Here is a 20,000-nt window from a genome sequence, read left to right on the forward strand (position 1 = left end):
ATTAAGGAAAGTTCAACCATTTCCATTTGCATAAATTACACTGGTTTATTTAAACAGTCCTATTTTGGAGAACTAATTCATCCTGGATTTCACTAATCACAGGGACAGGAAGGCAGAAAAAGGAAAAGAAATAAAAGGGCACAGCCCTCACGGGCTAGAAATGTGATTTAAATACCTATTCAAAAGGAGTACAGATATTTTTGAAGTGCGCAATGCGAGGATCCCACACTATTCAACCTCTCTTTTGCCCCTAGTCAGGTGACACATCTACTATTATAAAAAATTGAGGGCAGGGAGGGAACAATTATAGAGAAGAAGAAAAAAAAAAGGCAGCATGCATTGGCTGAACAGCATGACGACACACGGAAACAACTGGAATGGCTGAGGAGAAAAAGTAGATCAGGATTTCAGGCAGCATATTCCAACAAATGGAAGCATTACAGCAGGAAGCTGGTAAGCTCAACGGTTGTCACGGTAACAAAGGCCTACTTGAGTAACAGAAACCTGCAGGGCAGGAGAGGGAAGTATTCAAAGACAGAAGCCAAACATGGGTCCCACCACCCGCTCTTCCCCTCCTTCCTTTTGTTGCTAAAATCTTTTTGAGACCATTTGTACAGACGCTAGAGTTTTCGTACACACACTGCAGGTGTCTCCCTTTCTTGAACATGGTGGCATCATTGCACGGCGGCATCGTTGGCATAGCATTGCCACCCTATCTTTGACAGAAAGGCTGCTTCACGGACCCTTGCCAACAAAACACAGGGAAAAGGGAGCCTGGGCCAGAAGCCGAATGCAAGAGAGTATGGATCACGGGCCTCCTGCTGCAGCAACTAAGTCCTATCCAATCCCAGAGGCATCAATGCACTTTCTCCTTTCAACTGCTCAGTCTGGATTTATTCCAATCTTTGCTTCCCTCTCCTGCTCCGCATTCACAGGTGCTGCCCAATGGGAGGGGGTTGAGACTTCAACGGGCCAGGCTTCCTTTCTGGCCTGTCCAGAGTTCCCGCAGCTCCACTTTGCAGCCCAGGTCCCTCAAGGCAGCTTTGGCCACATCATCACAGTCCCGATGGGCTGCCCGGGCTTCGGTGATCAAGTCCTCAGCTCCCATCTCCAGGATGGGCTGGGAGAAATCCTGAGTATGCGAGACCAAGTTGCGAATCAGCATACAAGCTTGCTTCTGGAGAGAAAAGGAAGGAAAAAGACAGATGTGATTATCCGGGACTAATAAAGAGTCTATGAACTTTTATTTTGAGACAGCCAGTTTGGTCTACTGATTAAGGCACCGGGCTAGAAACCGGGAGGTCATGAGTTCTCGTCCTGCCTTAAAACATGAAAGCCATCTGGGTGATTCTGGGCCAATCACTAGGAGACTGTGAGTTCTAGTCCCTCCACAGGCGTGAAAGCTGGCTGGGTGACTTTGGGCCAATCGCCAGAAGATTGTGAGTTCTAGTCCTACTTCAGGCATGAAAGTCAGCTGGGTGACTTGGGACCAGTCCCTTTCTCTCTCAGCCCAAGCCCACCTCACCGGGTTATTGTTGTAGGGAAAATAGGAGAAGGAAAGATCATAAGGTATGATTGCCACCTTGAATTGTATGTAAAAAATAATAGAGGCGGGATGAAAATAAATTTTATAACAGGGTAGAGGTTCTCCTCCATTGGCCTTTTTTCTAATAGGACCTTTTCAGCTTGGGTGTTTTCTAGTCTAGATAGGTTTAGGACAGTCAAACAATTTATATTATTACAGCCAGAAGGCCAGTACCGCTGTCACTGCTCAGGCCTTGATAATGGACTGCAAATCACCTGGGAATCTAGCTGCAGACACTTGTCTAGCCCTGCTTTTTTTTTCTGCACTCCACTCGTCTGATTCTCCAAATTATTTTCCAACCACAAAAGTAGTTTAAACTCTTCATGTGTAATAGCAGAATTCTTGCAATAACCTGTTGTATAATTTCCATTTTGGGCTCCTTCTCTTTTTATGCTTCAAAATGAAACTCTTGTCCTATCCTCTAAAGCAGGGGTCTCCATACTTGGCAACTGGACTTCAACTCCCTGAATTTTAATTTTAATTTTAATTGGGGGTTTTACTTTTTTTTCAGGGATTGATGTAATTTTTAAATTGTTTTTAACTTTTGTATTTCTTCTTTTAAATACCCTGTAAACCGCCCTGAGTCCTTCGGGAAAGGGCGGTATATAAATCTAATAAAATAAATAAATAAATAAATTCCCCAGCCAACATGCCTGACTGAGGAATTCTGGGAGCTGAAGTTCACAAGTCTTCAAGTTGCCAAGTTTGGAGACCCCTGCTCTAAAGGATCTATTAGTTTTGCTGCTACCACTAAACCCTATGGATTTTACTTTTCCTCCTTTCTTTACCTGTGTATGATGTGGCATGCCTTGGTGGAATTTAGAGAAGATACCAAACAGTATGCTTACTAGAATTCTAGCTTTTATTAAATAACTTTAAATATGTTTTATGCAAGTTCCCTTACTATTACAGTTCAAGTTAACTTTTCTTAATAAATTCATCAATCTCTCACTCTCAGTGGCTAACCTAGGGCTATACTCCCAGCTTATCTTAGATCTATTCTTCCACCCACACTGCCCCAATCCATCTCCCCTTGTTTCCTCCAACTCTTAAGTGTATAAACTGGTAGGAGAGGACCCATGTTACTACAAATTAAGTCAGTGTTCCTCAGTTTTGGTAACTTTTAAGACGTATGGATTTCAACTCCCAAAATTCTCCAGCCATCCATGGAATTTTAAGAGTGGGAAATTCTGCTTCAGGAATCCTGTGAATTGAAATCCACATGTCTTAAAAGTTGTCAAGGTTGGGAAACACTGTTTTAAGTGACATTCATGTATTCAACCATCACATTGCCACAGGATTCCCAAGGCTGAAATTAATTTCCCTGACAGATCTTTCGTGATGCTTTTTGGAAGGGTTACAAGATACACCAATTACCTTTTCTAATATATTTTATATTTCCTAAGAGTAGATACAATACTGCTTTGATATAAGCTACCCCCAGCAGGTATTTGGATAACAACAAATAAGCTACCCTCTGGGTTTTTGGATAACAATCAAATGTATTTGGATAATGGTTAACATTCTTTAATAAGTACTGGGTACTTAGTCACAATCTGAACACTTTATTCATTTATATTTCATATTTGTATACTGCCCATCTTCCTCAAATACACTTGCAGTACTCTGCATTTTCATCATGCTTGTTCGATATATAGACCCTAGCGGGTTTTTAAAGGGTATTAAACCTGATTTTTCCCACAGGTTTCAAATGGGTATGCTCAGAATTGTTTCCTTGCAGTCTGGGGGGTTTATTTAAATAGAGTGCTTATTCTGTTCCCAGGCAACAGTAAGTATTTATTTATCTTTTAAATCTTACTGACAGAACAAGGCCTCCAAGTGTTCAGAATATAAGCCCAGCAAATAAATAAAATTATTTTTTTTGAAAAAATTAAAAATAAGATTTAAACATTGGTTTTAAAGAGAAAACAAATCCAGTAAAATTGGCAGGGGAAGGACATGGAGGTATTGCAATTATCTAGTAGAGTGTTTCTCAACCTTGACAACTTTTAAGATATATGGACTTCAACTCCCAGAATTCCCTAGACAGCATGGCTGGCTGTGGAATTCTGGGAGTTGAAGTCCACATATCTTAAAGTTGCCAAAATTGAGAAACACTAATCTAGTAGTCGAGAGGAATTAGCTGGTGTTTCCCGATTCCTTCTGCGATCTCAAGCTATTTGCAGTCCACATCCTACATATCCATTCCCAGGGGACAGTCCTGCCCCAAGGTTTTCTCAGAGATAGAAACAGGAAAGTCAGAAAGGTTGTGCAGGGACGATGAGAACAAAATCCCATAACAAAATCCCTTAACAAAATCCCATAAAAGTTATCTGACAGCACTCTGGAAATGGGGAAAGAAAACAGGAATGCCTTTCATGGGCAAAACAGGAAGGCAGCTTCCACCAGAAATTTCTATGAGGGAAAAATCAGAGACTGTTGCCATAGCTACAGATCGGTTCTACAGCATGATTTTTCTGTTTTACCAAAAGCACTCTGTGTGTCTCTGTGTGTCTGTGTGTGTGTCTGTGTGTGTGTGTAACAATCAATTCATTCATAATTAAGAATCTGTCTCTCTCATTTTTCTGTGGTAGGTCATCCCTGGAAATAAAAAAGAAATAATAACTCTTTTGGCCTTATGGTATTAACAGGGAACTCTTTATTTCAAAGAAAAAAATAAAAGAAATGAAAAATCTATACCAGACATGTCAAACACAAGGCCCGGGGGCCAGATCCGGCCCGCGAAGTGGTTTCATGTGGCCCGCGAAGCCATCCTGGAAACAGTGAGGGAACGGCCCCCACTGCCTTGGCCCTGGCCCAGAGACCCTCCTTCTGCCAGAGACCCTCAGATCTGTCCCACTCCTGCCCAGGCCCCCATAGGCACCCTTGATGCGAATGATGTAGAGCTGGCCACGCCCACCAGTAGGCCATATGCACTCTAGCCACGCCCACCCAGTACACCACGCCCACCCAGGCCACACCCACCCAGCCCCCTGAGGGCAACCGCAATGCTGATGCGGCCCTCAATGAAATTGAGTTTGACACCCCTGATCTATACCATCTGTCTAACCTAGTCCATCCATGTCTGTCTGTCTGTCTGTCTGTCTGTCTGTCTGTCTGTCTATCTATCTATCTATCTATCTATCTATCTATCTATCTATCTATCTATCTATCTATCTATCTATCATCTATCTATCTAAATGGACTGGCTGAAAAGCACGAAAAGAGCTGTGGTCCCAGTATGGGAATAATGACATCACCTGCACAGCAACTTCCCTGGGGTGCGTCTTCATGGCCTGCAGAGCTGTCAAGGCTCCCCCGCCTTCCATGATGACTCTGCAGTTCTCTGGCTTGCGCAATGCTAGCATACACAATGCCGCACAACTTTGTTCACACACCTAACAGCAAGAAGGAGTAGAGCCATTAGCAAAATACTACCCGGTTTCCAAATATTGAAACATTCGCTACCTGAGCTCTAAGTCAGGACTTTTAAACCATCGATAGAAGCAAGCTGGGACGGCCTAAACCAGGGCTGGGGAACTATGGCCCTTTTATGACTTGTGGACTTCAACTCCCAGAATTCCTGAGCCAGTGATGCTGCCTCAGGAATTCTGGGTGTTGAAGTCCACAAATCATAAAGGGGCCATAGTTCCCCACCTCTGGTTAAACCATAGTTATCCAATCTTTTGGCTTGCCTGGACAACACTGAATGAAGAAGAATTGTCTTAGGATGCATATAATACATAACATACATGCATGCATGCATACATACATACAACAAACTTCCTTTATATTTTTAATATTTTTAATTATCGTGTGGGCCGTGTTACTAGCTGTCCAGGGCTGTATGTAGCCCACAGGCCTTTGGTTGAATATGCCTGGCCTAAACCATTCATGCAGGGGGCAAGGGTTATCTCAAATATCACCCTACACCAAAATAACTACATCATAGGCTAGTGCAGGAATGTCAAACTTGCGACGTCACATGATGTCACATGACATATCATGACTTTTCCCCCATTGACGGCAATGGGGTGGGTGCAGTTTTTGTATGATGCATCTGGCCCGTGGGCTGGCAGTTTGACATGCCTGGGCTAGTGCAATGTGTGAAACCCAAAATTTTGTTTTTATACTTTAGGTACTTGAAAGTTATAATGAATTATATTTGATATATAGCTGCATTTCTTAAGTTTACACACACACAGAGTTGCAGGGAATGCAGCCATAAATAAGCCTGTCATAGCGTATGATTACATTTTGTAATCATGTAGGCCAGTGTGTCTCAACCTTGGCAACTTTAAGATGGGTGGACTTCAACTCCATGGCTGGCTGGAGAATTCTGGGAGTTGAAGTCCATCCATCTTAAAGGTGCCAAGGTTGAGAAACACTGATGGAGGCTATTCATTATATTTTATAATCAGGTAGGCTGTTACAGGCCTAAGGTTGCATTCTCTGAAACTCAGTGTGAATCTAAAGTAATGATACACAGCTTTTTTTTCTTGCAGTGTCATACTTTTTCATCCCTCAAGACTTCTTTTACTTTATTCCTTCTGTTACATTAGTCATTTTTAAAATCTCAGATATAGTTGCTACCATCATATCAAACAGGGATGTGAGTTCATTCCAAGGAAAGGTAACACAACTCCTGAGAGGGAAACGAGCATAGATATATTACACAGAAATTAACCCAGTTTGCATTTGTTTATCATTTCCCCCCCATTTCTTGCATTTTAAAAAAGTAAACTAAAGAAATAATTCCTATTTAAATCAGTTTTGCATTCATTACAGGTAGGCCTTGAATTACAACTGTAATACAGCCTGACCCTTTTTTGTTGTTGGCAGTCATTAGGGCCCAATATTTGCTATGGAACATTTTTTGCTGAAAACTAGAAGCAAATGCTGGTTTTCAGCAAAAAAATGTCATAAATTGGAGTCATGTGACTGTGAGACGCTGCCCATGGCTGTAAATGCAGGCTGACTGCTGGGCACCTGAAATGCGGCCATGTGACTGTGGGTGGGTGTGCATCCATTGGAACTTCACAGCTGGGTCATAAGTACCTTTGGGGATGTGTATGCTATAACTTGGAACAGTTGTAATTTGAAGACTAGCTGTACCAAATGAATATACAACCTTATCAAGAGTTCAGATTCAGTTTTCCAGACGCCTTTGCTGGAAATGTTTTTTTTCTTTTTTCTTTTTTTTTTTAACCTAAATGGAAATACCGGATTATCACATTTTCCCCACTGAGAAAATAGGTGGGTTGTTTCTGTTAAGTTTGGTAACAGATGGACTTGATGGCAAGCAAGGTCTCCTACTAGCACCAGCAGAGATGCCAAGGAAGTAGCAGCTAATTAGACCACTTGAAACAGAGCTACTTTCTCTGGGTGCAAACACTCCCATGTTCTCAACCTACCTGTGGGTTGCCAAGGTGGCGGCTCATGGCCAAAATAATGAGATCGGTTCCTCCTGCATTGACAATGGCATCTTTTACATCATCATTGCCTGCAATGGCCCGGATGGCACTGAGCACCTGTTTCACCAGTTCCTACAAATTGCGAAAGAATGAGAAAGAGTCCCCAAGAAACTCAGAATACGTGTTAAGAGTTTAGAAAGAAAAAGCAAGAGCTAGAGATCTGTGATGGATGAAAGCCCTGGCAAGATCCCTCTCTCCATCTTCAGTCTCTGATAAAAGTGAAATACTCAATAGAACAGGGCTCTTCAAAACTTGGCCCTTTTATGACTTGTGGACTTCAACTCCCAGAATTCCTCAGCCAGGCACGTTGGCTGAGGAATTCTGGGAGTTGAAGTCCACAAGTCGTAAAAGGGCCAAGTTTGAAGACCCCCCTGCAATGGAACAATCAAGAATGTGGATAACCTTTTATTACTACCGCCGAAAAAGCTACCTATAAATTATTTCTGTTCATGTAAAGTCAGATGGGCAATTTGAGGGACAATTTCCTGCCCCTGTGCGACTTTTGTACCAGAGGTAATCTTGGCCAATATTCTTTATTCTGTTTTTGGCAAAATAAAGGGTAAAAGCAGTATCTTCAAATGCTCCCAAATAAACCTATTCCTGTCCCCCCACTTCTGGCGTATTTTATATAGCAACATGGGTGACATCGTTCTGCAAGACCTCGAGCATCCATTTTATACTTTTAGCCCCACCAGTCCCAAATAACTGAGCAGAAAATTTTGCCTACATCCTTCCAGTGACAATGAAAAACAGACAATCTCTCTGGAACAAGGGGTGCATGCTCAACCACCTGCTGCCGGCGTCGACTCCCCTCCGCCCCGTGCGTTCCCACAGAGAGGGCCTCCTCAGGGTGCCTCCGGTCAGAGAATGCCGGCTGGTGGCCCCCAGGGGGAGGGCCTTCTCTGTGGGCGCCCCGGCTTTATGGAACCAACTGCCGGTTGAGCTCCGGACGGCACCGGATCTTCGCTCCTTCCGGCGCGGGTTAAAGACCCATTTATTCGAACAAGCTGGCCTGGCCTGATGGGGGAACGTAAGGGTTTTAATGGGTTTTATATTCTGATTGTTTTAATTGGGCAATTATTTAATCCTTTTTTTTAACTTTTGTATGTCTATTTATATGCCCTGTTCACCGCCCTGAGTCCTTCGGGAGAAGGGCGGTATAAAAATTCAATAAATAATAAATAAATAATAATAACTTATTTTCCATGCACAGGGAGACCATTTTGAAACCATTACACAGTGGGCCTCCTGGTTCTTAGACAAGCGAGACCAGGACTGCTACAATGTGATTGAGAATGTTATAGGAATCCAATCACTTGACTTTGGATGTCAAAAGATATTCGTTTCCACTGGGCTTCTTTCTTGGGCTTGCAAATTCTCTTGCCACAGACACCTCCAACTGAGCGACCCGTCTCTTGGTACTCTGTGGTGGGAGACACACTAAAAGTATAATGTAAGCCTTGAAATAGGCTTAACTGTTTTAAAATACCCTCCTTTCCTGCAACCAAAACCTATGCCCTTAACAGCAACCTGCTCATTTCAAAAACAGACAGAAAGTATGGGAGAGTCAATTACTAAGACAAGCTGGATCATTTCAAAAATAAAGGAGGGATGGAAACTAGCCAGCTAGTCAAGTTGTCCATTAGGTATGATAAAATGAAAAGTTAAATGCGCCAAAGCTTGGACCCATTCTCTTTAAAATGAACTTGTTCTGGATTAGCTACAGTTGTCTTTGGAGATGCTCAGTCATCCAGGTCATGGTTGTCCCAAGGGTGCTTTTTCAAGAGGCAACTGGACTTTCTTTGTCTTCCCTTGAAGATGTTTTGCTTCTCATCCAAGAAGCATCTTTAGTTCTGTTCTTCAGAAGTGAAGAAGCTTCTTGAACGGGAAGCGAAATATCTTCAATGACAAACAAAAAAGTCCACTTGTCTTTCGAGAAAGCACCTTTGGGATTATCTGCAGTTGCTAAGATTCTTACCTAAGTGGTTTCAGCCTTGCTGAAGGGGGTGATAGCTGACAGTTAGATCCCTGGGAACTATGGCACTGTTTGTTCCTGAGCCATAAACAGAGTTTATTAAGCACATGGGGTATGAAGGATCCTTCTCTGTTTGAAGACATAGATACCTTCTGTACTGGCCATTAGTGTTCGCAATACTGGCCTAAAGAAACAAAATAATCTGTTGCAGTGCTTGGTGTTTATTGCTGTTTTTAGTACCTGGTGCTCAATGCAGTCTGCCAACAGCGCCACAATGAAGTTTAAGCCTCCAAGGTCCATGATCTCCTGGCAAAATTCATTCCGAACAGACAGGCGTGCCAAAGTGGCACAGACTTCACTCAAAACACTACAGTCATCAGTGAAGGCTGAGCAGGAGAGAAAAAAGACAAAGCATCAATATGGTTGCCTGTGCAGTACAGGTAGCCCTCAACTTATGATAATAATAATGGAGCCTGCCCATCGTGGTTTAAGCTGTGACTGTTATAAAACGGGTTGGACAAGTGACCAATACGACCGAGAAACTTTTTTGCAGTCGCGATTACGCAAATGGCTGCAAAGTGGCAGTCAGTAAGCAAATGTTGCAGTTGTTAAGCAGACCAATGGTTGTCACTCTGGGTGATGTCACGTTTCCAACGTATGGGCTTTTCAAGTGACTCTGAGGCATTGTTTACCTTAAAAGTCCTTTATTTAACCTAATACACTGGCAAATGCTTGCTCGAAGGAAGCTGGAATCTGAAATCTTCGCCCCTTGCACAATATGTTAAAACCCAATTCTCCACCTTTCTAATTTTGTCATTAGTCATATTCTCCAATTAATTTAAAGAATCAGTTTCTCTTCTGTTAGAAAACCCGCCAAGTTCTTATCTTCTTTAATTTCAGATGGCCTTGAAGGTATAATCCTCCTCTTCTCCCCTCCCAACCTTAACTCAATCTCTTAAAGCAATACACAAGTTTAACCTATGAAATGGCTACTTCTTCATCTCTTGTCAAGCAATAACATTCGATTGCCAAAAACCAGAAGTAAATGTTAGTTTTCGGCAAAACCGACCACAGGGTGTTGCAAACAGCCATAAAAGAGGTTGTGTTGCTTAAGCGCCCAAAGTTCATGGACTGGAGGGGGAGGGGGTCACGACCCTCAGAACCTCAAATCCAGATGTTAAGTAGCCCCCTCATAACTCTGAACAGTCACTAAGTGAGCGGTCGTATGTTGAGCACTATCTGTACAATATCGCAGAAGTGACAATAAAGCATGGAGCATGGGAAGAGCTTCAGAATTTGGGCCCCTGAAGTGCTCACGAACAAATGCAAATAAAAGTCACGGGTTTGTTTTTTTTAGTATCTATGGCTTTAGCTACGTGAAACCAAGGGACACCAAGGGGAAGGTGAGGGTTCTTTGTCCCCATAGCAACTTGCAAAAAGCAATTTAAAGTCAGGGGCAAGGAACCAGAGCGACACTGTGAGATGATCAGCATTACTTCTTTATTGCTGCTAACCTATGTACAAGAATCTCGCAGGACTGGCTGCCTTCTCTTAGGGACGGACAGCCAGATAAGGGCTTTAGGAATCTTGGGGGAGGTCAGGTCTGGGTCTCTGCAAGGGGGCTCTGAGCTTGTCAGTCTCTTCACTCCTCCTCCCACTGTAGCTGGAGAATCCACCACAGGGACAAGAAGAAAAAAAAGGTAAAGGTAAAGGTTCCCCTGCACATGCGTGCTGGTCGTTTCCAACTCTGGGGGCCGGTGCTCATCTCCGTTTCAAAGCCAAAGAGCCAGCGCTTGTCCGAGGACGTCTCCGTGGTCATGTGGCCGGCATGACTAGACGCCAAAGGCGCACGGAACGCTGTTACCTTCCCACCGGAGTGGTCCCTATTTTTCTTCTTGCATTTTCACGTGCTTTCGAACTGCTAGGTTGGCAGAAGCTGGGACGAGTAACAGGCGCTCACTCTGCTACGCGGCACTCGGGATTCGACCCGCCAAAGTGCCGACCATCTGATCAACAAGCTCAGCGTCCTAACCCACTGAGCCACCACTGGGCCTCTATTATGCAACTGATGTCCCTGTCCTGGAGCATGAAAGAAAGAAAGAAAGAAAGAAAGAAAGAGAGAGAGAGAGAGAGAGAGAGAGAGAGAGAGAGAGAGAGAGAGAGAGAGAGAGAGAGAGAGAAAGAGAAAGAGAGAAGGGAGATGTTTTTACCTTTGGCTGCCTCTATCAGGATTCCCAAGCCATTATGCTCAGCCACAATCATCCTGGCATGATCATGGGCATGGCCAAAGGGCACCCGGATGTCATCATCAAAGGTCATGATGCGGAGCCCTGAACAGGCCTCCCGGACCACGTCTGCCCGGTCCCCGTGCCGGACTATAGCCTCAGCCAATAGGGCAAGGATGCCCCCTTTCACAAGGTCCTGCCGATTCTGCTCGTGTTTCAGGCAAGCATATCGGATGCAACGGATCCCAGCCAAAGTGAGGTCGGCGTCATCTCGGCTCTCCTGAAGCACTCGCAGCAGCAGCTCCTGCCCGGGCACATCGAGGAGGTCAGGCTGGCCGTCCAGGAGGGCAGAGAGGGTTTGGAGAGCTTTTAAAAGGGAGCATCGCTCTTCTGATGCCAGCCGACAAGCCGCCAAGACGGCAGGATAGGCACCTTTCTGGGCAGCCAGGTAACGGACCGACAGCTCCTGTCTGCACTGCCTGGCAAAGTTCACCAAAGATTCCTCTACCTTGCTTGAATCCGCATCGATGACGGCTTTCTGGAGACAGTCCAATATCTAGAAGACAAAGAAAGGGGCGGCGGGAGGGGGGGGAAGAGTGGAATCTCGCTTTATTCTCCGCACTGCATCTTCCTCCTCTTCAATTCTGCAGTCATTCGGAAAACATCTAAAAGCCTTTCCAGAATTGGAGGATGCACAGATGGCAGCAGCTTCAGTCCCTTCTGTTCATTTGCATCTTTCCTCTCCGTGTTTTTGCATTTGGCTTTTCTCACCGCTCCGCTTCTCTGTTTTTCTTTAAACCCCAGGACTTTTAAAGCCGCTTTGAAAATATTCCATTCTTTGCCTTTTAAAAAAAAACTCTATTGCTTTTTATTTTACTGATCTTAACGCAAGCTGCTTTATGAGGTCTGAAAAATGGCATTGGAAATACTATCTATCTACACACACATACACATACACACACACACACCCATGCAATATCAGATTAAAGGAGGCTAGATCATGGAGCTTCTACATTTTAAGGCAAATTATACCAAGATCTAGTATCCAATGAGCAAGCAATACACGAAGGGGAAACTATATCCACAGTGCTATTTTTGTGAGTCCCTAGAGCAGGGGTCTTCAAACTTGGCCCTTTTAGGACTTTTGGACTTCAACTCCCAGAATTTCTCAGCCAGGCACGCTGGCTGATGAATTCTGGGAATTGAAGTCCACAGGTCCTAAAAGGGCCAAGTTTGAAGACCCCTGTCCTAGAGCTAACTGCATTGATCTACCTGCAAATAGGAGGATGAGCTAACAACAGCTATGTATTGGATCTGATGGACAATCCCTAGCCCTTTCCTGAACAGCATCACCTCACTCACCTGTAAAACCACGTGCTTCTGTTCTTGGCCATTCTCTGAAGCTGGATTGGATACCATCTTTACTATATTACTTAAATCTACGCCTAAAGGAGAGATAAAATGAGGTATCAGACCAGGTTTTCCAGAGTAATTCTCCTATTGTATCCCTCTAAATGCATTGGATTTTAGGTCCCATAAGGCTACCTAAGGGACGCGGTGGCTCAGTGGGTTAGGACGCTGAGCTTGTCAATCAGAAGGTCGGCAGTTTGGCGGGTCGAATCCCGAGTGCCACGTAACAGAGTGAGCGCCTGTTACTCGTCCCAGCTTCTGGCAACCTAGCAGTTCGAAAGCACGTTAAAAAAATGCAAGTAGAAAAATAGGGACCACTACGGTGGGAAGGTAACAGCGTTCTGTGCGCCTCTGGCGTCTAGTCATGCCGGCCACATGACCATGGAGACGTCCTCGGACAAGCGCTGGCTCTTCGGCTTTGAAATGGAGATGAGCAACCGGCCCGTAGAGTTGGCAACGACTAGCACGCATGTGCGGGGGAACCTTTACCTTTTTAAGGCTACCCACGATCTCAATCTGATAAAAGCTGTACTAAAGACTTATCATGATGGGCAAAAGCATTTTTTTCCCAATACCTGGAAAAAAACCCTCACTGAGGAACTTCCTGACCATTAAGATATTTGGTATTGTCAATTAGTAATTTACAGGTAGTCATCGATTTATGAGCACAATTTGAGCCCAAAATTTACGCTGCTAAGCAGGACATTTGGTAAGTGAGTTTAGTGAGTTTTGCCCCATTTTATGACCTTCCTTGCCACACTTGTTAAGTGAACCACTGCAGTTGTTAAATTAGTAACACAGTTGTTAAGTGAATCTGGCTTCCACCCTTGACTTTGCTTGTCAGAAGGACGCAAAAGGTGATCACGTGAGCCTGGGAAACTCAACTGTCATAAATATGAACCAGTTGCCCAGCCTCTGAATTTTGATCATGTGACCACAGGGACGCGGCAATGATTGTAAGTGTGAAAAACAGTCACGTCACTTTTTTCACTGACGTAACTTTGAACAATCACTAAACGAACTGTTGTAAGTCGAAGACTACCTGTATTTTCCCTTTGGGCAAGGCAAATGCTTTTTATAAGGTGATGCTCAAATTATTCCAGCATTTTGCTGACCGGCTGTACTGTGTTCACATAATAACATTTTTATATGCTGAGATTACTTTAACAATATTTATTTTAAGAACAAAATCAGATCATTGTCAGCATTGGGGATTTTTCCCCCTCGGATCTTGTAATTCTGACTGCCATAAGCCACACCAATTCTCCTGGGAAGCCAAGAGATTGTTGGAACTGGTGCCTATGTCTAAAAAGATGACACTTCATGTAGGTCAATATTCCCATCCTTCATGCCGTACCTTGAGATTCAAACTGCTGGATGGCTTCATTCAACGCCTCTTCCGGATCCATTGCAAACTCAATGATATTTTCCTGTACCACATCATCAAACGTCTCTTGGGAAATCCGCTTGGTTGCCATATTGGCCTGCAGACAAGAAAGATAGCTAGGTATTTTATATAGAGATACAATTTTAAAAAATAAAATAAAAGGAGACTGGCATAATAAAAGTAAATTAAGCCAGGAAATTATGAGCAGCAGAGAGGTATGGATAAAATAGTTACTCCCCTCTCTCCCAAAAGCCAAAATTCAAGGCCATGCGATGGTGCAGGAAGAAAATAAATCCTATTTTTATACAAATCATAATGAATCAAGTGGAATTCCTCACAGCAAAGTAAGGCAATGGCCCTTATTTTGCTGACCTTTTAGAAGTCAGAACATATTTGTGGTGGGTATTAGCAACTCTAGATTGACAGAAATTCCACATACAAAATCTGATCAGTTGTTGGGAGCAATAGAAGGGAACAGACATAATCCATACCCAACCAGGGTCTTTTGTGCTCTCTAAGTTTGTTTGTTTTCTTGCAGACATTTCATTACCCAAACTAGGTAACACCATCAATGCTAGTCCATAACCCATATCTTAACTATTGGGAACTACAATGGATGGGAAGCTGGACTAGATGGACTATAGGCAATTCTATGATTCTCTTGAATGGCCATTTATATTTTCCTAATAAATAAAAATTGTCCCATTTTTTTTTCAAGTATGGAACCTGAACATCTCCCCAGACCATAACATTTCTAGTGTTCCTGCTTTGTTGGTGTTTCATCGTCTCCAGAACTACTTCTACCAGCCTAATCTGACAACACATAGTTTCACACAATACTGGCTATTGAATTAACCCTTTTTCTGGATTCACACGATAGACAAAGCTATAAAGAAAAAAGATTAATAAAAAAAGGTTAGTACTGTACTAGCCAAGATTACCAGGTATTTTCCAGCCTGGTAAAGCATCCTATGTGAGCACAGTCAATCTGGGCACGGATATGTATGTCCAGATGTAAAAGGAATTTACACATGCCCTCTGTTGGACACATCTGTTTTCATGTGGTAGGTTTTAAAGTCCAATCTCTGCTGCCTTCGGTTGAAAGCAATAAGAGAAGGGGAAAAGGGAACACGACACCCAGGAAATCAGCCGCCAGATTCTTCTTCAAAGTGTCCCCCATGTGGCTCTTCCACTATGACAGCAATTATTTTCCACTAGTTTTTGCATTTGTACTATTTCATCAGAGATTCTACACTAACCAACCAATGCATCCAATGAAGTGAGATGCAGCTCACAAAAGCTTATGGTTTTTTAATAAAATGTGTAAGTCAGAAAAGGCGCCAGCAGACTCCACATTTTTTGCATCAAAGACTAACCCGGCTCACCACCTATACAGACTCTAGGGCAGGGGTGTCAAACTCAATTTCATTGAGGGCCGCATCAGCATTGCGGTTCCCCTCAGGGGGCCGGGCGGGTATGGTCTGGGTGGGCGTGGTCTACTGGGTGGGCGTGGCTAGAGTGCGTATGGCCTATTGGGTGGGCATGGCCAGCTCTACATCATTCACATCAAGGGTGCCAATGGGGGCCTGGGCAGGAGTGGGACAGATCTGGGGGTCTCTGGCAGAAGGAGGGTCTCTGGGCCAGGGCCAAGGCAGTGGGGGACGTTCCCTCACTGTTTCCAGGATGGCTTCACGGGCCACATGAAACCACTTTGCGGGCCGGATCTGGCCCCCGGGCCTTGTGTTTGACATGTCTGCTCTAGGGTGATTTTCATAAAAGCAATAAAACATATACTCTCAAACCATGGGGGGAGGGGGAAGAGGGAGGGAGGGAGAAAACATGACATCATCCTCAACATTGTCTCCGCTCATAGGGCACTTTATCCCCAAAGAGCTACAGAAAAAGATCTATCTTGACAGCTTTCTTAAATGTTAGCTAGGAGGGAGCCATCACAACTAGGGTGGAGGGAACTATTGCAGAATGAAGGGCTGCAACCAAGGACTGTCTCCTGGCCCACAATTCTTAAACCTCTGGGCAGGGGATCAAAATATTCCTTCCTAGCCGTGTGTATGAGATAGACAGATTCTACTTGAAGACGACGGTTCCTGAAGCAGCGAAAGCCCAGCGCAGGATCAATAAAAATAAGATTCTACTCACTGGTTTTTCAGCCTGGAAAAAAAAATAAAGATAAGAGCACAGCCAAAAAGGAGCTGGGGACAAAGAAGTATAAAGTAAACATGTCTGAAAGTTAATAGTACAGGGTCGATTTAATTTTTTTTAAATTGGGTTTTAACTTTTGTATGGTTGATTTTAACTCCCTGTAAACCGCCCTGAGTCCTCAGGGAAAGGGCGGTATATAAATGCAATAAATAAATAAATAAATAAATAAAATAACAGAACAAAGAGCTGGAAAGGAAACAGTTCAGGTCCCTGTTCCTTATCTTATCATATCTTATTCCTGCAGTTTGATTAAATGGCTGGTAGCTGGAAAAGGCTGAGAAGAAGAAAGCCCAAAGCCACTTGCCTTTTATTTGAACAGAGGAGACAGTATCATGCTTGACAGAGCACTGATCTCAGTTGATGCAAGGAAGCAAAGCAGCTCTGCATTTCAACGCTGACCTCTGGCAACAGGGAATGGATATTCCTTTGCAGAAAAACAACGGTGCTTTTCTCCAGAACAGCTTCTCCCCACCCCCAGCCCAAAAAAAAAAAGAAAGTGCAAGAGAAACAGGCTAAGTTATGCCAAAGGTGGTTTGGCAGAATGTCCAATGAGGTTACCCCTGCAAGAAGAAACATCTTAGAAATTTCCTCCCCAAATATGACTTAACATCGACCATGCTAGCATCACTAAATGATCTGTATTTCAGTGCAGCCATGATTTAACACAGCGAAGGAAAGACATCCGTTTATACTATGGATTACAATGAAAATCACCCATCGATAGGCTACTGTTCAAATGTATACTGATTGCTGTAATGTTGAAGACATATCATTTCAACCAAACAAGACCTTTATGATTTGCAGAAATAGCTTCCAATTTTGCTGCCCCCGCACATTTTCTGGACTTCAGATCCGCATTGCATTTATGAATACTGTGAATTAAAGATTTCTGTCCTGATTTTGTGGCATAGACATGCTTTAAGGAAAAGCGGTCATATGCTACAGAAACCAATATTGCCTATTTTATTCTTTACAAGAATTCTTGCTATAAATTATGGGAAATACTATAGTCAACAGACACTCTACTCATGCAAGGAGGTAAGCATTACCACCATCGCCTGTCTTCGTACATAGCCACTATTAATAATGCAGCTATTATCATTTGGCTTACTGCATTTCATTCCTCTGGCCTCACTTTTTATGATTCTCCTTTCCAGTCACACACACATACACACAGACACTTATAGCTCAGCAAGACATTTCATGCATCTGATAAAACTAGACTGTAATCCTCAAAGACACCAAAGATATATGCTTATTTTTTACAGATCATAACGATCTACATTTATTTATTTGCAAAGATGACCCAGGTAAATTAAGCTGCTTATTAAGGTTTGGGATCAACTTTCATGAATGGAATTAAAAGCTTCTGAAATTCACTGTGCGCAACTGAAATGCTCAGAAAGACAAGGTCATCCATCAGAACGTAGTATCTAAATGACAAGCTATCAATACACCACTCTGACAGTATGTTTTTTTTAAACTGCTCTTGTTGTATTCAGACTCAGTTCTCCTCTCTGTGTACCCGATATTTATTTTATATAGTTTTTAAGAAGAGATTGGACAACTATTTGTCTGAAATGGTACAGGGTTTTCTGCCTGAGCAGGGGGGGTTGGACTAGAAGACCTCCAAGGTCCCTTCCAACTCTGCTATTATGTAAACGTAAGATGAAAAAAACACATTGCATTCAATTGTAGCTTTGCAAATCAACCCAGGTTCACCTTACTTTCCACTATTCACCGCAACTCCGAAAAAGACTCTTGCAGAGTGTTGGGGAGAGGGAGCCTCTAGAACTGAAGATATGCTATAGAATGTCATAAAAATACCTACTTTGCAGTAGTGGGAACACCTATTCAAAACATTAGCCTCTGCTGATTAAATGAAATATTGCTGCATGAGATATTTAAAATACAACAAAACACAAGAATGACGGGGAAACTGCAAAAATATACATCCCAGGTGTTTAATCTCCTGAACATTAGGCAAATGTTTTTCAGTAATGCATTGCTAGTGGAAAGCATCTTCTACTATTGCTATTGAGACCCTTCCTAGCAATTAAGTCTTATCTGTGCAAAGATTTGATCCAAAGATAATTATTTAGCAATAAAAGTTTGCGGGTTCCTATTTGTTAGAATTTAGATTCATATTGTGTCCAAAGGAATGTTTAACCTAAACTGATTATGTGCCATCAAGTCGGTATCTACTCTCAGCAACCACACAGGTTGTCTTCAGGATTTGCCTCAGCGTGCCTGGCTGAGGAATTCTGGGAGCTGAAGTCCACAAGTCATAAAAGGGCCATGTTTGAAGACCCCCTGGCCTAAATAGCTGTAGGTGTTTTTTCCTAATCCAACTTTGTATTGATAAAGGAACCATACTTTGTTTTCATCGTGCTTCCAGCTGTTAGGAATCTCACCTACAAGGCTGATTAATTCTTGACCACACAGACTTACAAAAATTATATTATGAAGTTTAAATACACTATAAATCACCCTGCGGCGTAGGAAGTCATCACCCCCCATAATCTTTTTAAGATTCAGCTGAGGGTTCAAAACAGAGAAGACTATGAGGTTGTTAGGAGGATAAGGAGGGACAGGAAAGAGTAGAATTAGGTTTTCAAAAATAAAAACGGATGTACAGGTAGTCCTCGACTTATAACAGTTCGGTTAGTGACCGTTTGAAGTTACAAGGGCATTGAAAAAAGTGACCTATGACCATTTGACACACTTATGACTGGTGCAGCATGATCACATGATTTTTTTCATTTGGATACTTGACAACCAGTTTATATTTCTGACGGTTGCAGTGTCCCTGGGGTCATGTGATCCCCTTTTGCAATCTTCTGACCAGAAAAGTCAATGGGGAAGCCAGATTCGCTTAACAACCGCGTGACTAACTTAACCACTGCCATGACTCACTTAACAAATATGACAAGAAAAGTGGGCAAAACTCACTTAACGGATTCCTCCCTTAGCAACATAAATTTTTGGGCTCAATTGCGATCGTAAGTCGAGGACTACCTGCACTGTGTATGTGATACGGTGGTACCTCAAGGTTTTTTTGTTTTTGTTTTAATCCCATTTATATCCCGCCCTCGGGGCTGGTAGGAAAAAAAAAAGTGAAATTTATTTATTTATTTATTTATTAATGGGACTTATATCCCGCCCTATCTCCCGAAGGACTCAGGGCGGCTAACAACAATAACCTATAACAGAAATTAAGATAAAATTAAAATTAAAGTCATCTGTGCAATAAATTAAAATTAAAAATTAAAAATAAATTAAAAAAATAACACAAGAGAATGTAAAGTCACCTCCCAGGATATATTGGGGGGAAAAACCACCCACTTTTTCTTTTTTGACCTTAAAGCCTGCGGCTTTTCACCATTCCGGTTGGAATAAAAATCCCTGCCAAAGCACGCCTGCAAACATACGGCATTCTTTCTCGTTAGGGTCTTCGCGGAGGAATAGCAAAGGGACCCCCACCCCCAAAAAAGAGGGTCTCCGGACGGGCCAAGGAGACCCTCCCCTCCGCAGCCTCGCTTACCTGCTCTGACCCTCGCCCTCGCTCGCCACAAGGCCGGCGCGACTGTCAGGAAACCAAAACCCGGCGGTGCGTAAAAAAGACGAGTGAAGTGCAGCAACTGCGGCGACGCGTTCTTTTTGGCCGCAGCTCGCCACCGTAGAATGGAGACCACGTGACGCAGAAAAAAGCGACTTCGCCAAT

General features: G+C 43.1%; 1 protein-coding gene across 1 annotated transcript; it reads right to left on the reverse strand.

Annotated features, from left to right (window-relative positions):
• Positions 1–31: 31 nt before the first annotated feature.
• On the reverse strand, positions 32–19,928 carry ARMC6 (armadillo repeat containing 6). Its single transcript, XM_083363973.1, has 8 exons — positions 19,821–19,928; positions 14,027–14,153; positions 12,622–12,704; positions 11,245–11,815; positions 9,275–9,420; positions 7,000–7,131; positions 4,846–4,983; positions 32–1,177 (listed from the first exon to the last, which is right to left on the reverse strand). The coding sequence occupies exons 2-8, from the start codon at positions 14,145–14,147 to the stop codon at positions 965–967; spliced, it is 1,404 nt and encodes a 467-aa protein (XP_083220099.1). The 5' UTR covers positions 14,148–14,153; positions 19,821–19,928; the 3' UTR covers positions 32–964.
• Positions 19,929–20,000: the final 72 nt, after the last annotated feature.

This window comes from Vipera ursinii (assembly GCF_947247035.1).
Source record: "Vipera ursinii genome assembly, chromosome: 1".
NCBI lineage: Eukaryota > Metazoa > Chordata > Lepidosauria > Squamata > Viperidae > Vipera > Vipera ursinii.

Bases quoted from the DNA above. Each gene is read 5' to 3' on its own strand.
- ARMC6 (XM_083363973.1), bottom strand. From the start codon at position 14,147: ATGGCAACCAAGCGGATTTCCCAAGAGACGTTTGATGATGTGGTACAG. The intron at 9,421-11,244 runs GTAAAAACATCT...TCTCCTGCTCAG, and splicing joins CCTGATAGAGGCAGCCAAAG to CCTTCACTGATGACTGTAGT. The intron at 4,984-6,999 runs GTAGGTTGAGAA...TCTTGCTGTTAG, and splicing joins GCCACCTTGGCAACCCACAG to GTGTGTGAACAAAGTTGTGC.